General features: G+C 35.4%; 1 protein-coding gene across 1 annotated transcript; it reads right to left on the bottom strand.

Moving 5' to 3' along the window:
• Positions 1 to 1,755: 1,755 nt before the first annotated feature.
• On the bottom strand, positions 1,756 to 16,151 carry wu:fa25f02. Its single transcript, XM_685812.11, has 5 exons — positions 15,903 to 16,151; positions 12,931 to 12,971; positions 10,961 to 11,155; positions 4,971 to 5,120; positions 1,756 to 3,076 (listed from the first exon to the last, which is right to left on the bottom strand). Exons 3-5 carry the CDS (start codon positions 11,124 to 11,126, stop codon positions 2,334 to 2,336), a joined length of 1,059 nt encoding a protein of 352 aa, XP_690904.5. The 5' UTR covers positions 11,127 to 11,155; positions 12,931 to 12,971; positions 15,903 to 16,151; the 3' UTR covers positions 1,756 to 2,333.
• Between the last annotated feature and the right edge of the window lie 32 nt (positions 16,152 to 16,183).

Raw genomic sequence — 16,183 nt, forward strand, 5'->3', positions numbered from 1 at the left:
TTACTCACCCTCAAACAATCTAAAATGTGCGCATTTGTTTCTGCAAGAAATGGAGCATTATTTACAACATGATTGATCCACAGTGTTGGCAAACAATATTACTTTTGTGTTGCCTATAGTCTACAATTTTGTTTCAAAACCATAATATCTGATATTATGAATCATTAAAAAGTTTTTGCAAAATATTTTAGTTCAACTGAAGAAAAAAAAAAGTCTCCTACAACTTAAAGGCATTTTTATTATTTTAAGAGAACAACAATTACAGGCCAAGAACACAATGGTTCAAATATACACTTACTGGCCACTTTATTAGGTACACCTGTCTTACTACTCACTCATCCAATCACATGACACCATGGCAGAGTTTTTCAGAACCTGATGATCTACAGGGATTTTTACTCACAACCATCTATAGGGTTTACAGAGAATGGTCCGGAAAAAAAAAATCCAGTGAAGGTCAGATCTTTGGAAGAAATGCCTTGTTGATGCCAGAACGAGAATGGCCAGACTGGTTCAAGTTGATAAAAAAGGCAACAGTAACTGAGCATCTCTAAACGCACAACACTTGAACCTTGAGGTGGATGGCCTGCAGCAGCCGAAGACTTTATACCGAGTTAGGAATCGTCTGATTGGTGGTTCATACATTAGCTTGACTCGGGGACAATAGAAGATTGGAAACACGTTGCCTGGTCTGATGAGTCTCAATTTCTGCTGCGACATACAGATGTAAGGGTCAGAATTTAGCGTCAACAACATGAGAGCATGGATCCCTCCTGTCTTGTATCAGCGGTTCAGGCTGCTGGTTATGGTGTAATGGTGTGGGGGATATTTTCTTGGCACACTTTGGGCCCATTAGTACCAATTGAGCATCAAGTCAACGCCACAGCCTACCTGGTATTGTTGCTGTTCATGTCTATCCGTTCATGATCACAGTGTATCAATGTTCTGATGGCTACTTCCAGCAGGATAACGCACCATGTCAATGCGCGAATCATCTCAGAATGGTATCTTGAACATGACAATGAGTTCACTGTACTCAATTGGCCTCCACAGTCACCAGAGCTCAATCCAATAGAGCACCTTTGGGATTTTGTGGAACAAGAGATTCACATCATGGATGTGCAGCCGACAAATCTGCAGCAATTGGGTGATGCTATCACGTCAATAAGGACCAAACTTTTTGGGAAATATTTGCAGTATCTTGTTGAATGAGGGCAAATCTGAAGGCAAAAGGGGGTCCAACCCGGCACTAGTAAGGTGTACCTAATAAAGTGGCCAGTGAGTGTAACTATAAAGGGCAAAATCATATGAAACGTAATGTTTATTATGCATCCAAACACAAATTTATTGAATGTCATTGTAATATTGAACAAAACCATGTGCTGCTGTGTCACATTAACCAACAACACACTACACTATTATAAAAAATAGCCAAGATTTTACTAAAAAAAAAAAAAGATAAAAACATTGGGGTGAAATATGTACAATTAACTAATAGTGGAATTTGAAAACAAATCCACAAGTATAATTGCTATTTTCTGCACACAAAGTTGTAAAATTGTAATTTGACTTGTAGAGCTTTCATTTTAGTTTTCCTTTACTCCCCAGAGCCCTTGAAAATACACAGAAGCGCCACAATGATGAAAGCTCGCATTTTCGTGGTTGCACAGACTCCACGACGGCCAAATCATGGATCACGGTTAAGTAAACATCTAGCAGAGGCAGACACTTCACACACAATAAAACAAGACCGAGTGCAAAGTAAGTTCTTTATTATATATCTCTTTTTCTTTTTTTAACAGTGCAGCTATTAAGACTTACAAAATCAATTTGGCACATATCAAACGATCACACTTCATACCTTACTTATCTTTTGTTCCTGACACCAAAAACGCAATGGCTGAGTTATTCCCTTGGCTTTACGATAATGTGCTTCTGTTCCACGATTCCTGGTTTGGCATTTGTTCCTCACTCACGCGTACAAATACGAAAAGAGGCAATAATTCATAAACGACTCTCTGAACGTTCCTGAACCGTTCCGACACACATAAAAAAGGCAATTATTGCAGCCAACTCGCCCGCTGCGGATGAAACACTGGACGTGACACACCAGACCGGACATTTCCAAATATTGCACGATGAATCCCTTATTTAATGACATTCGTCGAACGAAGGATGAGGGCTAAGGTAATACTAAGGCTTCAGCCCCGTGGTGCCAAAAATTACGTGGAAGCCAAGTCTGCATAGAAATGAAACATACGCGCCAAACCATCTTGTTCAACCCGAAATGCGTGCTACCAAAGTCGATCTGCTACCAAACGTAAACAATGAAATCAAACCCCTGAATCGGCGTACATTCCATTGATGAGATAGTCAACCTGAGTGTAGTCCTTCCTCCTGTAGCTCTCGTACGCTTGTTTAAGGAAAAGAGCCACAGCAACCACAAAAAAAAGTAGGCCGAAAAGTAGAACGGCCAATAGGGAGCTTGTGTTTAATAGGTGGCTGGTCAAAGGGTCTCCGGCCACCTCCACTATAGCTTTGCCCCCTTTGGGAACGTCTTTAGGCAGTGTGGGAACCACTACTGGCAGGTTCATTGAGGTTTTTGGTGGTGGCTTCTCAACGGCTGTTGGAATGGGAGAAGTTTGGAGTGGTTTGGTTAAAGGAATGGATGGAGGTGTTGTAGGCACTGATGGTGAGATGTTGGTGGATGAATTTGTCCCTGTTGGCGAAGGCTGTCTTGCGGTTTGTGCAACTGTCGTTGTGCTGGTTGTTGTTGGAGGGGTGGTCGTGGTTGGTTTTGTGGACGTTATGGCTGGTGTTGGAATGGGTTTATTTGGCACTGCGACAGTAGTGGCAGGCTTCGGTGTTGTGGGGGTTGGCGCTGTGGTTATATTGTTTTGAAAAACAGTCGCTGTTGGGGTTATTGTTGAGTTTGAGACATTCGTTTGAGGTGTTGATGTTTGAGTGGTATTGGATGAAGAACTGTTTGAAGTGGGTTGGGAAGAGTTTTGGTTGGGAGAAGACTGAAGGGGAAGTTCTGATTCGTCAGTCTGAGTTTTGTTCACATGGACAGAGTCTGCAAAAACAAAGTTTGGGTTAGCGGATGGTGACATCTGGCTGATAGTACTGCAATTACACAGGTAATTTCAAAACCACACTTTGTTCTGTACGCTTTCGCTGTTTGTTCACAAGAAAACACATTATAAGGTGACAAACCAAACCTTTCTGCAAACTCAGACCAGGGTGAAGATTTCCAAAATATTGGAAACCAACTGGGGATCACAGCAAACGCGGAAGATGGAAATTAGGTGAAATGCATCGCATATTTTTTGTCGTTCGCCTGTGGGACGGTAATCTGCCTTTGTTGTCATGTTTGCATTGATTAGTATGTAATTTACTCATGTAAATACTCGATTCCCTGTTTTGTGTGAATGGGGTCCTAAACCAGGCCTCCTTGAATTAAACCGTGCAAGTTACTTAAAATATTAGAAAATAATATTAGAAAATTAATAAAACTGAACAAAACTAATCCAACGCAATCATATAAAAGAACAGAAAGTTTTGCTGCCATTGTACACAGGATACAATGGAACTTGCAGCATTTCTGCTTAAGATACATAACCTCTAAGTATACAAGAGAAACATAATTTAACAAAAATATACAATTAAATACAATTAGTTATAATGTAAGATATTGGAACAATGATTAAAATATGCTAAATTGAGATCGCATCGAGTTGTGGAATACCACACATTCACAGCAAACGCATCGCATATATTTTGACGTTCGCCTGCGGGATGGTAAACTGCCTTTTTTCTCACGTTTGCATTGATTAGTATGCAATTTACTCATGTAAATACTTTGTTTCCTGTTTGGTATGAATGGCGTCCTTAACCGTGTCCCCTTAAATGAATCGTTCAATGCGAGTTACTAATAATATTAGAAAATAAGCTGATAAAACTGATCCAATACAATCTTAGAACAGGATAGACAGCTTTGTTGGCATTGTACACAGGATACGATGGAACTTGCAGCATTTCTGCTTAAGATGCGTAACTTCTAAGACTACAAGAGATACATAATTAAATAAAAATAATCTAAGATTTTGAAACGATGATAAAATATGCTAAAAAAAATGTAGATATTGCATTGAGTTGTGGAATTCCACACATTCACAGCAAATGAGTCACATATTTTGTTGTTTGCCTGCGGGATGGTAATCCGCCTTTGTTCTCCTGTTTGCAATGATTAGTACGCAATTCACCATTTAATTTATTATTGTAAATACTGGACTGCCCGTTTGGTGTGAGCCCAGCATAAAAGCGTCATCATTGCCTCCTGTTGGTTCAAACCAGTGTACTGTCTTGGTTTGAAAAAGACTCGCATATGAAAGCCAGCTTTAATTTTTAACTCTATATCCGAGGAAACACTTTAAATGCTGTGTTTTGGTCAAATGAAGATCACTGTGCATGTGAAGGATATTTATTGGTGGAGTAGAGCCAAAATAGAGCCAAAATTTACACCGTGACACACAGAAATTAAAATTTAATGGTAACTATATTGAAGTGTTATGAAAAAGACTGCGACTAAGACAAGAAAAAAACAAATAAACATCCGCATTGTAGTTTTACGGTCATATCTTGTCAATCGCAATTGCTCTAGAGTTGGTTTTAATCAGTGAACGCAGCCAATAATAATCAATAAACCAATAATAGATATGTATAAATAACATATCCCCTTGTACTATATTAGAAAATAAGATATAAAAACTGAACAAAACTAGTCCAATGCATTAGATAATAAATAATTAAATAACATATTTGAATATAAGACATAAAAACTCTAATAAAACATGCTAAAAAATGAGATATTGCACTGGAGTTGTGATGCTGCACTGCATGAGGGGGTAAAATAAAGAAATCTTAAAGAAGAACAGCACTGAGATCATACGGTAGGATAAAAGTATTACCTGTTGAGTTTGCATCTTGTTCCACTAACAGGTCGATGAAATTAGTGTAATTTCCACAAGACGAGTTCTGGGTTTGATTTGGACAGCTAATCAGAAAACACATTTTTTCTTTATAGAGAAAGGCATTGGTGCAGGATTTGTTCTGAGGACCTGAAAAACAAAAAACAAAAACAATCACGATGATTATTTGAATTGTACCAAGTAAGATGCTTGCAGAGGCTGTGGATTAATACGAAGATATTTTGAAAAATGCTGATTGATGGTAGCCACTGACTTCAGTAGAATGAAAGAAAACTACTAGGCCAGTCAATGGGTACAAATCCATCCAGAATTCTTCAAAATATCTTATTTCACGCCATAGGTTTGGAATAAATGAAGAAGGAACTATCGCATGAACAGTTTCAGCTTTTAAAAAAGTATTTGTGTTCCTGAAGAAAAACAAAATGGCCCGCAGGTGAGTATATTGAATTAAAGTTTATTTGAGCATCCTGTCCCTTTAAACAAATCCCGTACAAATAAACATTTGGAAATAAACGAGATTAGTAAACGTAACCTTGTGTTTCACCAATATTAGACGTTCCCCAAATATCAATACCAAAAATTTCCAAGCTTAATTAAAAACAGCTATAATCCAAATTTAATAGGACAAATAACCCAAAGAAAGTTTCTAAATGCTCTTTTTAGAGTGTCACGGCGAAATATATTTTACAGCCGGCTCTAAAATGTGAAATAAAATGAGCAGTGCGATCTGTGACTCATCAACCTCAGGTTGTTTTCATTGGGACAAAGACGCTCCCTTAATGCTCATTACTGGATGTCAAACTGCATATCCTGAGTTCTGCAGTCTTGGAGAACGAGCGACGTCTGGGAGGAAAAACAGGCCTCGCCGCACCTTTCTTTGATCCCATCCCAGCAGCCATGTGTGCGTTAGGTACAGCACACCTCAACCTCAACATCCGTCTCCACTCTTTTCCTTATTCCCACTTCCCCTGATTACTTAAGCAGGCGGCGGGACCAACGGGGCTAGAAAGAATGTGCTTGCGCTGGCACTGCAGAAAAGCTCCAAAATGCCCCCATTTCTTTTCCTGGAGCGAGCCAATGGACAATCAGCGAGTGTTTAAAAGCTCCAGGTGAATCAATAATTCGGTGAGGTAAAAAAGTGGAGCTTGAATCATCACTTGGTCAGTGTTGACACACTAAATCGAGAGGCCAGCTGCATTGGTTGCATTTTTCCCCTCCTTTAAACACTTCTCCAGCTGTAAAAAGCAGAAAAACCAACCAATCCACAAGCAAATGGATTCCGGTATGAAACCATAGAGGACCTGGCTTGATTTTTGCAGTCGCCACAGGTCTGATTGGTCTTTGACGTGTCGAAAAAACACACCGTTCCCTCCGCTGGAATGTGGAATGCTTATGTATTTATAGCTCGCCATCATTCCAAACATTGCAGACTTCCAGATGGCGGTGGCGATTCTGACCTTGCGTTCGATCTCTATACGGTTAACATGATGGAAACTCAATACCGACGTTTGTATGTATGTGTGTGTTATGGGATGGGGGGGCAGGGCCAGAAGATCTACCCCCAAACACAAAGCCAGAACCCCACCACCCCGGGGTCATTTGGGCTGTCTGCTTGTTTACAGAGGTGGCAAGATAGTCAAGTGCAACGTGTGTGGCCGAAGTGAAAGGAGGGGAAAAAAAGAAAGTGATTTAATTAAAAAAAAGAGCATGTCTTGATGAGGACTGGAAGAAGGGAAGGACCCGCTGAAGCAGCGCCTGGCGCATAAGCAGAACAGCCAGCCCAGGCCTCCCTTTCATCTTAAATGTGAAACACATGGCCCTCTTTGAAAGCGCACGTCCTTCAAGAGGAAAACATGATGTATAAACAGGCAAAACAAAACATATGGCTTTACTTTAAAAAAAAAAAAAAAAAAAAAATGATATTCCACAGGTACTCTGTATTATCTCTTAACTTTGCACGCAGATTGCATTTCATTCTTAAGCACTTCAAAAAAACTGAAAATATAAAAAGGGCTGGATTAATTCTAGAAAAGAGTGGAAAAATAAATCAAATCACGCACCAACCAACTATAAAGATGTCCTATATTAGAGCTTTGGCCAGCTGATGGGACTGTCACTTGCCTTTTCCGCTTGTAAGGTCGTGACGCATGAAATATTGTTTCCAGGACTAAGCCTGAATTTTAATTGAGAAAATATTAATTTATGACCACTTATTAGTCCGATCTAGGTATGCAACAATTAACCGGTTTCTCTAATAACTAGGGGTGTAACGATACACTCAGCTCACGATACGATGTGTATCACGATATAATGTTCACGATTCGATATGTATCACGATATTTGGAATAAATATTGAAAATTAAACTGAAATGCAAATTTTACCAAGTAAACTATTTTTTATGTATTTCTTTTGTTTCAACTTGTTAAACTTAACCTTCTTTAAGAAAATAAATTAAACAGGCCTGTCTCTGGAAAATAAAACAATTTAAAAACTTCTTAAAAATATTATTGAAATGACAGAGACAAAATTAAGGAACAATTTAAGTAAAGGTGCAAAAAAAATAAGCTTTCTATTCAATTGAATTTAACAGTAAGAGCTTAAGGCTTTGCTTGGTCACTTGCGTTTTTTGTGTGTGCAAAAAAAAAATCCACATTTCCAGGTATTTCATTCATATTTAATTAAATTCATTTAGAGATATCTCTAATTACAATTGTGACTAGTTAAAACTCATTTAGAGATATCTGCAAATATTTTTCAATGGAAGTCAATGGAGGAATATGACTAGTCATAATATATTTGCAGATATCTAGAATCTGATTTTGTACTAGTACAATTGTAATAGCAGATATCTCTAATTGTCATTCTGACTAGTCGAATTATAATTATGACTAGTCAAAATATAATTAGAGATATCTCTAAATATATTTATGGATAGTCAGAACAAAGGTTTAAATGCTAAAACAGCTTGCCATACGCGCGCGTCTATCAGTCCGCCCTCTGTAGTAACAGCTCACGTCATGTGCGATTTTGCGGCGGGAACATTATATGAAGACAGAATAATATTTTAGGGTGAATTGTACCTTATAAATACAGTATGTGACTCTTTCAACACCATTAGGAGGTATCCCTGTCGCTGTGCAAAGTATGTAAATCACTGTGAAGACTTTAAAACTTAGGATGTTTGACCCAGTATGCGTGTCAAAAAGCGGACGAGTCTAAAGCAATGACTGTACAAACGAAATGTTGCCAGACGTCTGATCTTGAGAGGATGGGCCATCCTCTATTTCAGCTCCACTCATCTTGGTATGCTAACATTACTGCTGCTGCAATCTGAACTCGCGTGCGACAGCAGGTGGAACGTAGCTCTTGTGCAAACAGCTCAACTAATAAGAGAAAACGGACGTCATATCGTAATCAAATCGTAATAACGCCACAATGCATATTGAGACATTTTTGCATCGCAATAAATCGTACAACGATAAATCGTTACACCCCTACTAATAACCATGCTTTAATTAGTAACAGTTAATTAAATGTAAAGGTTTCTCAACGCTGCCTTTCTGCACAGAACAAAACTGCTGCAACACAGTTATGCCAACTGTACCCTAGTTTAAAGTTCCGAGCTTGTACATCGAAGCTGATACGCACACACACTAGATTAACTATGGCTGAGGCTATCATCTGATACCTCTTTCACATCGCACGTAAGAGCCGGTCACATATCGCGTCTTTTGTGCGGACAAGTTCGTTATTTCCAGTTATTCACATATTTGACGTATGACGCAATGTATACAACATTGTACATAGTGATCCAACGATTAACCGTTTTCACTATGACCGTGCTTTAATTTGTCATGCTTAATTAATCGTAAAGGCTTCTCAATGTCATGTTACTGTACGAACCCCCCCCCCCTCTGCAACTAAGTTATGTCAATTATACATTTCTGCATTTGCTTATTGTTGCTAATATGTAGCTTTGACTTGCATCAGACAAATAAAATTTTTATTCATTCATTCTTATTTTATTTAAATACTTCTTCCGTCATTTATTTTCACTGTAAAATCATTACTTATGTTTAAATGCTAAAAACCTTTTCACTTATTTTTAAGTCAAAAAAGAGAAATGGAATAATTTTTTTGTATTATTTTGTGCAGTATCAATTGGTTTGATTACGGAGCATCAATAAATAACGCAACAAAATATAAGGAGTTTTCATGCGATTTTCTAAACAAGTAGAGTTGAAATTAATGAATGCATAATAATCGTGATAACCGTGATTATTCCTCAGACTATAATCATACAACCAAAATCAATAATTATTGCTCCCCTATTCAGATTACACATCAAAAGTGAATTTTATTTAAAATTATGGTGGACACAACAGTCTCTGGACTTGCTGCATCACAGACACCAATATTTAAACAATTTATATATATATATATATAAAAAAAAAAAAACGAATCTCTTTCTGGCCATCAGATATTAGTCATGATTATTATTACAATTTGTTGAGTCTTCTGACATTGTTTGATAAGAATGCTTGGACCTGGAAGCTGCTTTGCATGATGTCACACTTAACATGTGGACGCAGACTTTTTAAATCATACACTTGTATAGTTTTCCAAACTTACAGCGAATGTTCACTCAAAAATGAAAAATCTGCCATCATTTCTCTATCACGCATCCCTTTCTGTCTTCAAGACATTTTGACAGGAATTCCAGTCCAATGCTGTTTGGTTCTCATTGTTCTTAAAAATATTTTCTTTTGTGCACCACAAAGTCAGTTATACAGGTTTGGAATGACATGAGCAACAAAACGTTGACAAAAATGTTGTCCACATGTACAGAAATAGAAATTATTCTTCTAGACATTGTATTCTATGACATACTAAAATTGTTCTAACGCATTCCGTTGATGTCAGATAGCATACCAAGATTAAAGGACCATGATGCTTTGCACAAATGAGGATTTGTGACAAAAAGTTCATGTAATGTTATAATCACATATTCATTGTGTTGTTTATAACAGGGTTTCTGCAATTTTCAGAGCCAAATTTAAGACCTTTTAAAGACCATTATAATTTAAATTTAAAGACTTATACAGAACTTTTTATATTATAATATACCAAGTTATTTCTTAGCCACATATTTTAAATAAACTGTCAAAACAAGCAAACCCTAGTTGTATGCATACACATTCTTCAACATATCTTACAAAAAAAAAAATTATTTATAAACTAAATGTATACACAACAGACTGTTCAGGTCAGAGTCCTCACCATATATGGACTATAAACGCACAGAGAACTTTTAAACAAATTTTATTGTTAAGGACAATTTAACCATATTGGTAAACAGAGTTATAAATAGAGTTCTGTTAAAAGTTAATTGTTGGTGATTGGATGCATGGTGACCCACTTGGCTTAGCTTTACCTAAACATAGGAAAATTGAGACCAGTTTACAATTATTTAAGACATACAAGACAACATTTCAGTGAATATTAGACTTTAAGGCTTACAATTTACTTTTTGAATTTTAAGACAATTTAAGACCCCGTGGACACCCTGCAATCTAAAATTTGTATTAAAGATATTTTGTAATTAACTTATTTTTTATTTGTTCATGTATGCATGTATGTATGTATGCATGCAAGTATGTATGTATATATATGTGTATATAAATAAACGTTTTGTGTCTTGCTGTGATTCACATATATACACAAACTCTACCTTAAGTAAATTAAAAAAAAAAAAAAAAAAAAAAAAAATATATATATATATATATATATATATATATATATATATATTTATAGTTTAAAATTGTCACATTTTAAAAGTACTTTTTTCAAATAACCTGCCATACAAATATGTTATCATCAAATGCTTGAACTAAAACTAAAAGGTAGAAAAATCTATTAAGGAATTTACAGGGATTTATAATGGAATGACTACAATAGGCAGACTTACAGAGTTCAGTCCCACAGTCCGCTGGGTTTGCCACCGTCTTATTAGCCACAATGGTGAGGCCGTTCAGAGAATGTGTGGGAGCACATGGAAGCACAAAGAGTCCCAGGATGGGCAGCAGGACCAGGACAGGATGGACAGTCATGATCACATGAGTGGCTGAGACCATATTGTGAGAGAAGGTCACATCCCCAACATCTGTGACAAACACAAAAACAATGATTGCTTTTTAATATGCACACACATTTTCCAAAGTGAAATTTAAGCAGTTTTCAAGCAATTTCCAGGTGGATTTTTAAACTTTTCCCACATTTTTACTAGCAGCAGATTCACGGACATTTTAAACCACCGTTAATTTTAAAACAAGCCCCTTTGTAATTCATAACCCAGCATATGTAGCGCTGTGAAAGCACTTAATATTTCACTTACACTTAATATCCATGTTAAACTTAATATCCATGTAAAAAATATCCGTAAATTTTTTTAAAATGCTTGACCATTTAAAAAGAAATCATGTTTAAAGAAAAATTTTTTTTTCAATGCTAGTAATATTTAAATGTGGTTTCTGGAATATTGATAAAATGTCAGTGTTACTGTACAAGATTTAAATGTAAGATTTTCATTTCAAGAATTTCAGTTTTTTTTTTCGTTCTGTTGTTGAAAATTGAGTACAAATGCTTAAATAAAACCATAAACAAATTTAATTTCAAATTTAATTCAAGCACTTTCAAGGACCTATGTTTGTTTAAGTACTTTCCAGTTCTTGAATCCATATATCTGAAATGCAAGTACTTTTAAATACTTGATAAGTTATTGGAAATCCTGAGCAATTTACGACTTGCATATTTACATGCAGGCATACACATTTACAGTGCTCAGCATAAATAAGTACAGCCCTTTTTGAGAATTTATATTTTTATTCATTTATCAGTTAATATGGCAAATATATTTTGGTGAATTTAAACAAGACGGGTTTATTGAACTGTTATATTGTTATTGAATAAAATTAATAAACATCAAAAAATAAAATTAAGAAAAAAAAAAAGATTTGTGGACATTTTTAGCAATAGGTCATATCGACTATTCACAGAAAATTGATACAAATATTTTTTTTTAAAGGGGGTGTACTCATTCATGCTGAGCACTGTATATATGCATGCAAGTAACAGTAAAGAATTCTAATGATGGCATGTTTCCCCCAAACCCATCAACGAACTACTGTCATTTATTCTCTTATATATCATTTTCAATCTATCTTAAATGTGTATTTCATGAACTTGTTATTGAAAAAAACATTTTTATTTTAATTTCAAAGGGTTTAATTTTATTTAAAGTCCAGAGATTATTTAAGGCAAAAGAAAAAAAAATTGATCTTATTTAAATGGTTAATAAGTATTACCTATTCAGTAAGATCAATTATTATAAAAGCAAATCAATTACATTTTACAGATAGAGGAAGCAAGCCTAAAGGTGATCAAATTGAGCCAAAACGATTACATTTTCAAGCAATTTTAAACGCATCTAGATAGAGTTTAATTGCGACAGTGAGCATAATTGTGACGCAATTGCGCCATCTAGTATACATTCCGTAACACTACAGGAACAAACTTGAAATAAGTTCTCTGGTCTTCCTGCTGAACATCAGTTTCACATACTTGTCAAACTACAAATGCACTATAAAAACACATAAAACAACATTATAATTTATTGTATATAAATTGTAATTTATCTTTTAATTATTTTTCAACTTTAAAATCTCTTCTCAGTGTTAGAAACTGGAGCTGATTTGCTGCACTTCCACAGACTTTGTTGGGTATAAGGAAGTTTGAAGTAAGAAAATAGTTACAGATAAAGTTCCGCCACACCCCTTAAAAATCACACAGCAAACAGCACAGAGGGCTTCACTAAACCAGTTCCAGGATCTACAGATCATATGACTTCCATCCAGGCTTAAACAAAGCAACGAAACTCACTCAGAGGTGAAGCAGATTATTCACGGACGCTCCGTTCTTTGCTGGAATAAAACAAAGCAAAAAAATCATTAAAATGGTAATCAAAATCAAGTTTGTGGCAGTAGAAATGGGTTATATTACTTTTAAAGAATCCTACATTTACTTTTGGGTTATCCCAAACCTTTTCATATGAAGAGTTAAAAACTAAAATTATTGCAATTAAAAAAAAAAAAACAATCATATTTATAACCCAGTGGAGTTTCAAACCCAGAATTGCTCACCCAAGTCTCTGCATTGTTGTGTGAGATGTACATTTCAACAAAATCTGATTTATTTACATCATTTTGTTAAAACATTTAATTTCAGTTAGCTTTTAACAATAAAACAAATAAAGGGTTGCAATAAATTTGAATGGACAGTTTCAAAACCATCCCCATCATTCCCCTTGTATTCTCAGATGGGATGGTGGGCCAAATCAAAGGTTACTATGGGCCAACTTAGTTTGAGCATCTCAGTTTAAGACACAAAAGAGATACGCATGATGCTGATTATCTACACAAGAAGTTTCTATACACTGTAATAAAAATGCCGGGTTCCTGTTTATTTATTTTTTTCTCAATTTCTGTTTAACAGAGATTCTCAACACATTTCCAACAAGTTTCAATAACTGATTTCTTTTATCTTAGCCATGATGACACTTCTATACAGCTTAAAGTGACATTTAAAGGCTTAACTAAGTTAATTAGGTTTCCTAGGCAGGTTAGGGTAATTAGGAAAGTTGTTATGATGATGGTTTGCTCTGAAGACTATTGGAAAAAAATAAATAGCTTAAAGGGGCTAATAATTTTGACCTTAAAATGTTTTTAAAACTTTAAAAACTGCTTTTATTCTAGCCAAAATAAAACAAACAAGACTTCCTCCAGAAGAAAAAAATATTATCAGACATACTGTGAACATTTCCTTGCATCATTTGGGAAATATTTAAAAAAGATTTTTTTTAAAGGGGTTTAATAATTCTGATTTCAACTATGTTCTTAGGAAACTGAACTATTACTGTGTAGAGAAAATAGAGAACTTTTTATACTAGCTATATTAAGTATATCAAGCTTTTCCTTTTCATGCTGGTTCTCCTCACTTTCTGTTTGAAACACAAATCGCCTTCAAAACTTAGTCAAGACTTGATCCAAGATTATTGGTTTGCCTCTTGAATCTAGCTGAGTTACATAAACAGCAAATAATAAGAAACAAATCTAAGTGTGATAGGAAATGATTCCCCTCCTCTGAAGCCTTTTTTATACTACTGTCCTCTAGAAAAAAGGTTTAGAAGCATCAAATGCTCTTCTACACTGTAAAACCCAAAAACTCAAACCATTTGTGGAAACCGATTGCAACATTTACATTCATAAACTAATCCTAATGAGTACTTTGAACTTAATCTTTGAGTAAATGAAGCAATTTGAGCACAGTAAAACCCAATAAATGAAGAGAACTTAAACCAACTGAGTACTGTAAAACCCAACAAGTTAGAGCAACCCAAACCGTGTGAGGAAACCGATTGCTACAAACCATTTGAGTTAAAAACTAATCTATGAGTACCGTGAACTTCCTCCATTTAAGTTGAAGTAATGAGTAGGCCTACACAGAATCTGTGCGCGTAGAAATCTGCAGATTTCTGCAGATATTTGGCCCATTGAGTCATATTTATTTGTGTAAATGTGTGTACATTTATATTTATTTTGTTTTTGAACAATTTCAGTAATATTATTGATTAATTTAAAAGTGTTCCTTTGATTTATTTACAAATACAATACAGTTTGTAAAGTATTATTTTCTGTCTTTCAGCATACATATTATATGAGAGACTTGCTTTGTTTACCTAATAAGTGGATCTAGATCAGGGATGTCAAACTAAATTCCTGGAGGGCCGAAGCCCTGCTTCGTTTAGTTTTAACCCTAATTAAACACACCTGATCAAACTAATTTTCCTTCAGGCTTGTATAAAACCTACAGGTAAATGTGTTGGAGCAGGGTTGGAACTACACTGTGCAGGGCTGTGGCCCTCCAGGAATTAAGTTTGACATCCCTGATCTAGATGGATTTGAATTGTAAACATTAAATGAAAGTTAAAAAAAGTATTATTTTTATTTTATTTATTTATAGTTACGATCCCCCAAAATAATTCCGCATAAATCCGCAGATTTTTTACAAAATTCTCTGCAGAAATAGCAAAAAAAATGTCAGCAGATTCTGTCTGGTCCTAGTAATGAGGTATTTAATAAACTCATTACCTTCAGCACCGAGTTCAAAACTCTTTTTAAATGAGTAGAATTAACTTTGTCAATTTTGAGTTAACTACATTCATTTCATTTGATAAAATTGACTGTTGGGTTTTATAGTGTAACAAATATATATTCACCTTTGTTCCAGAGGCAATAAGGCTTACATTTTAGCAAGTTTTAAATGTTTAACATACGAGTACTTTTTTGAACTATTTATGAAGTTATTATGAAATTTTTAAATATGGTTTGTAAGTGATTTGCCTCTTTATGTAACTGCTGTATCACGATGCTACTGCCCTAATTTAAAAGCCCTTGGTGTGATTAATAACGTTGTTAAACTTAATATGATATGTTTAAGTGTAAAGGTTAACATTCAATTGCATTATGTAAAAGCACACTCAAAATGCTGGTGTGTTTAATATTATGGTTATGAACTTTTTAAGAGCCTTTTCTAGGTTAATACGGGGCAGTTAATTTAGGAATGTGAAAACAAACGACATCATTGTTTGCCCTTTACAAAGGAACATGTGTCTTCTAACTGACTTGCATCTGAATCTGTTATTTTTTCCCCTCAGACACACCCTTATCACAATTAAAATATACAATTTGACTGGAATAGTTTGAAGAATAAATATATTATCACAAAGAAATCAGAAAACAAACATATGTCCTAATCCTGTCGAACACACAATAGGTTAACGAGGATCCACTTACCAACTGAAGCAAAATAAATGTGTTAGTCTCGATGTAAACAGCAGCGTTTCCAGAACCCTCTTCTTTATTGCGGTTTACGAACACGAGCGACAAAACAGCATCTCATTCTTCAATGCGGCGGCGGTTTATTGTCACTCCCCTGTCAAATGTTTCATATTTTCAATCGAATAGTTTATGTAAGTAACAGCTTGCTGACAGACAAGATACACGGGTGATGCGACAAGAGGAAATACAGGATTTCCGGGTCACGCCGCGTCCGCGAGTGCGTCAAAATCAAAGTC

This window comes from Danio rerio, chromosome 25 (assembly GCF_049306965.1).
Source record: "Danio rerio strain Tuebingen ecotype United States chromosome 25, GRCz12tu, whole genome shotgun sequence".
Lineage (NCBI taxonomy): Eukaryota > Metazoa > Chordata > Actinopteri > Cypriniformes > Danionidae > Danio > Danio rerio.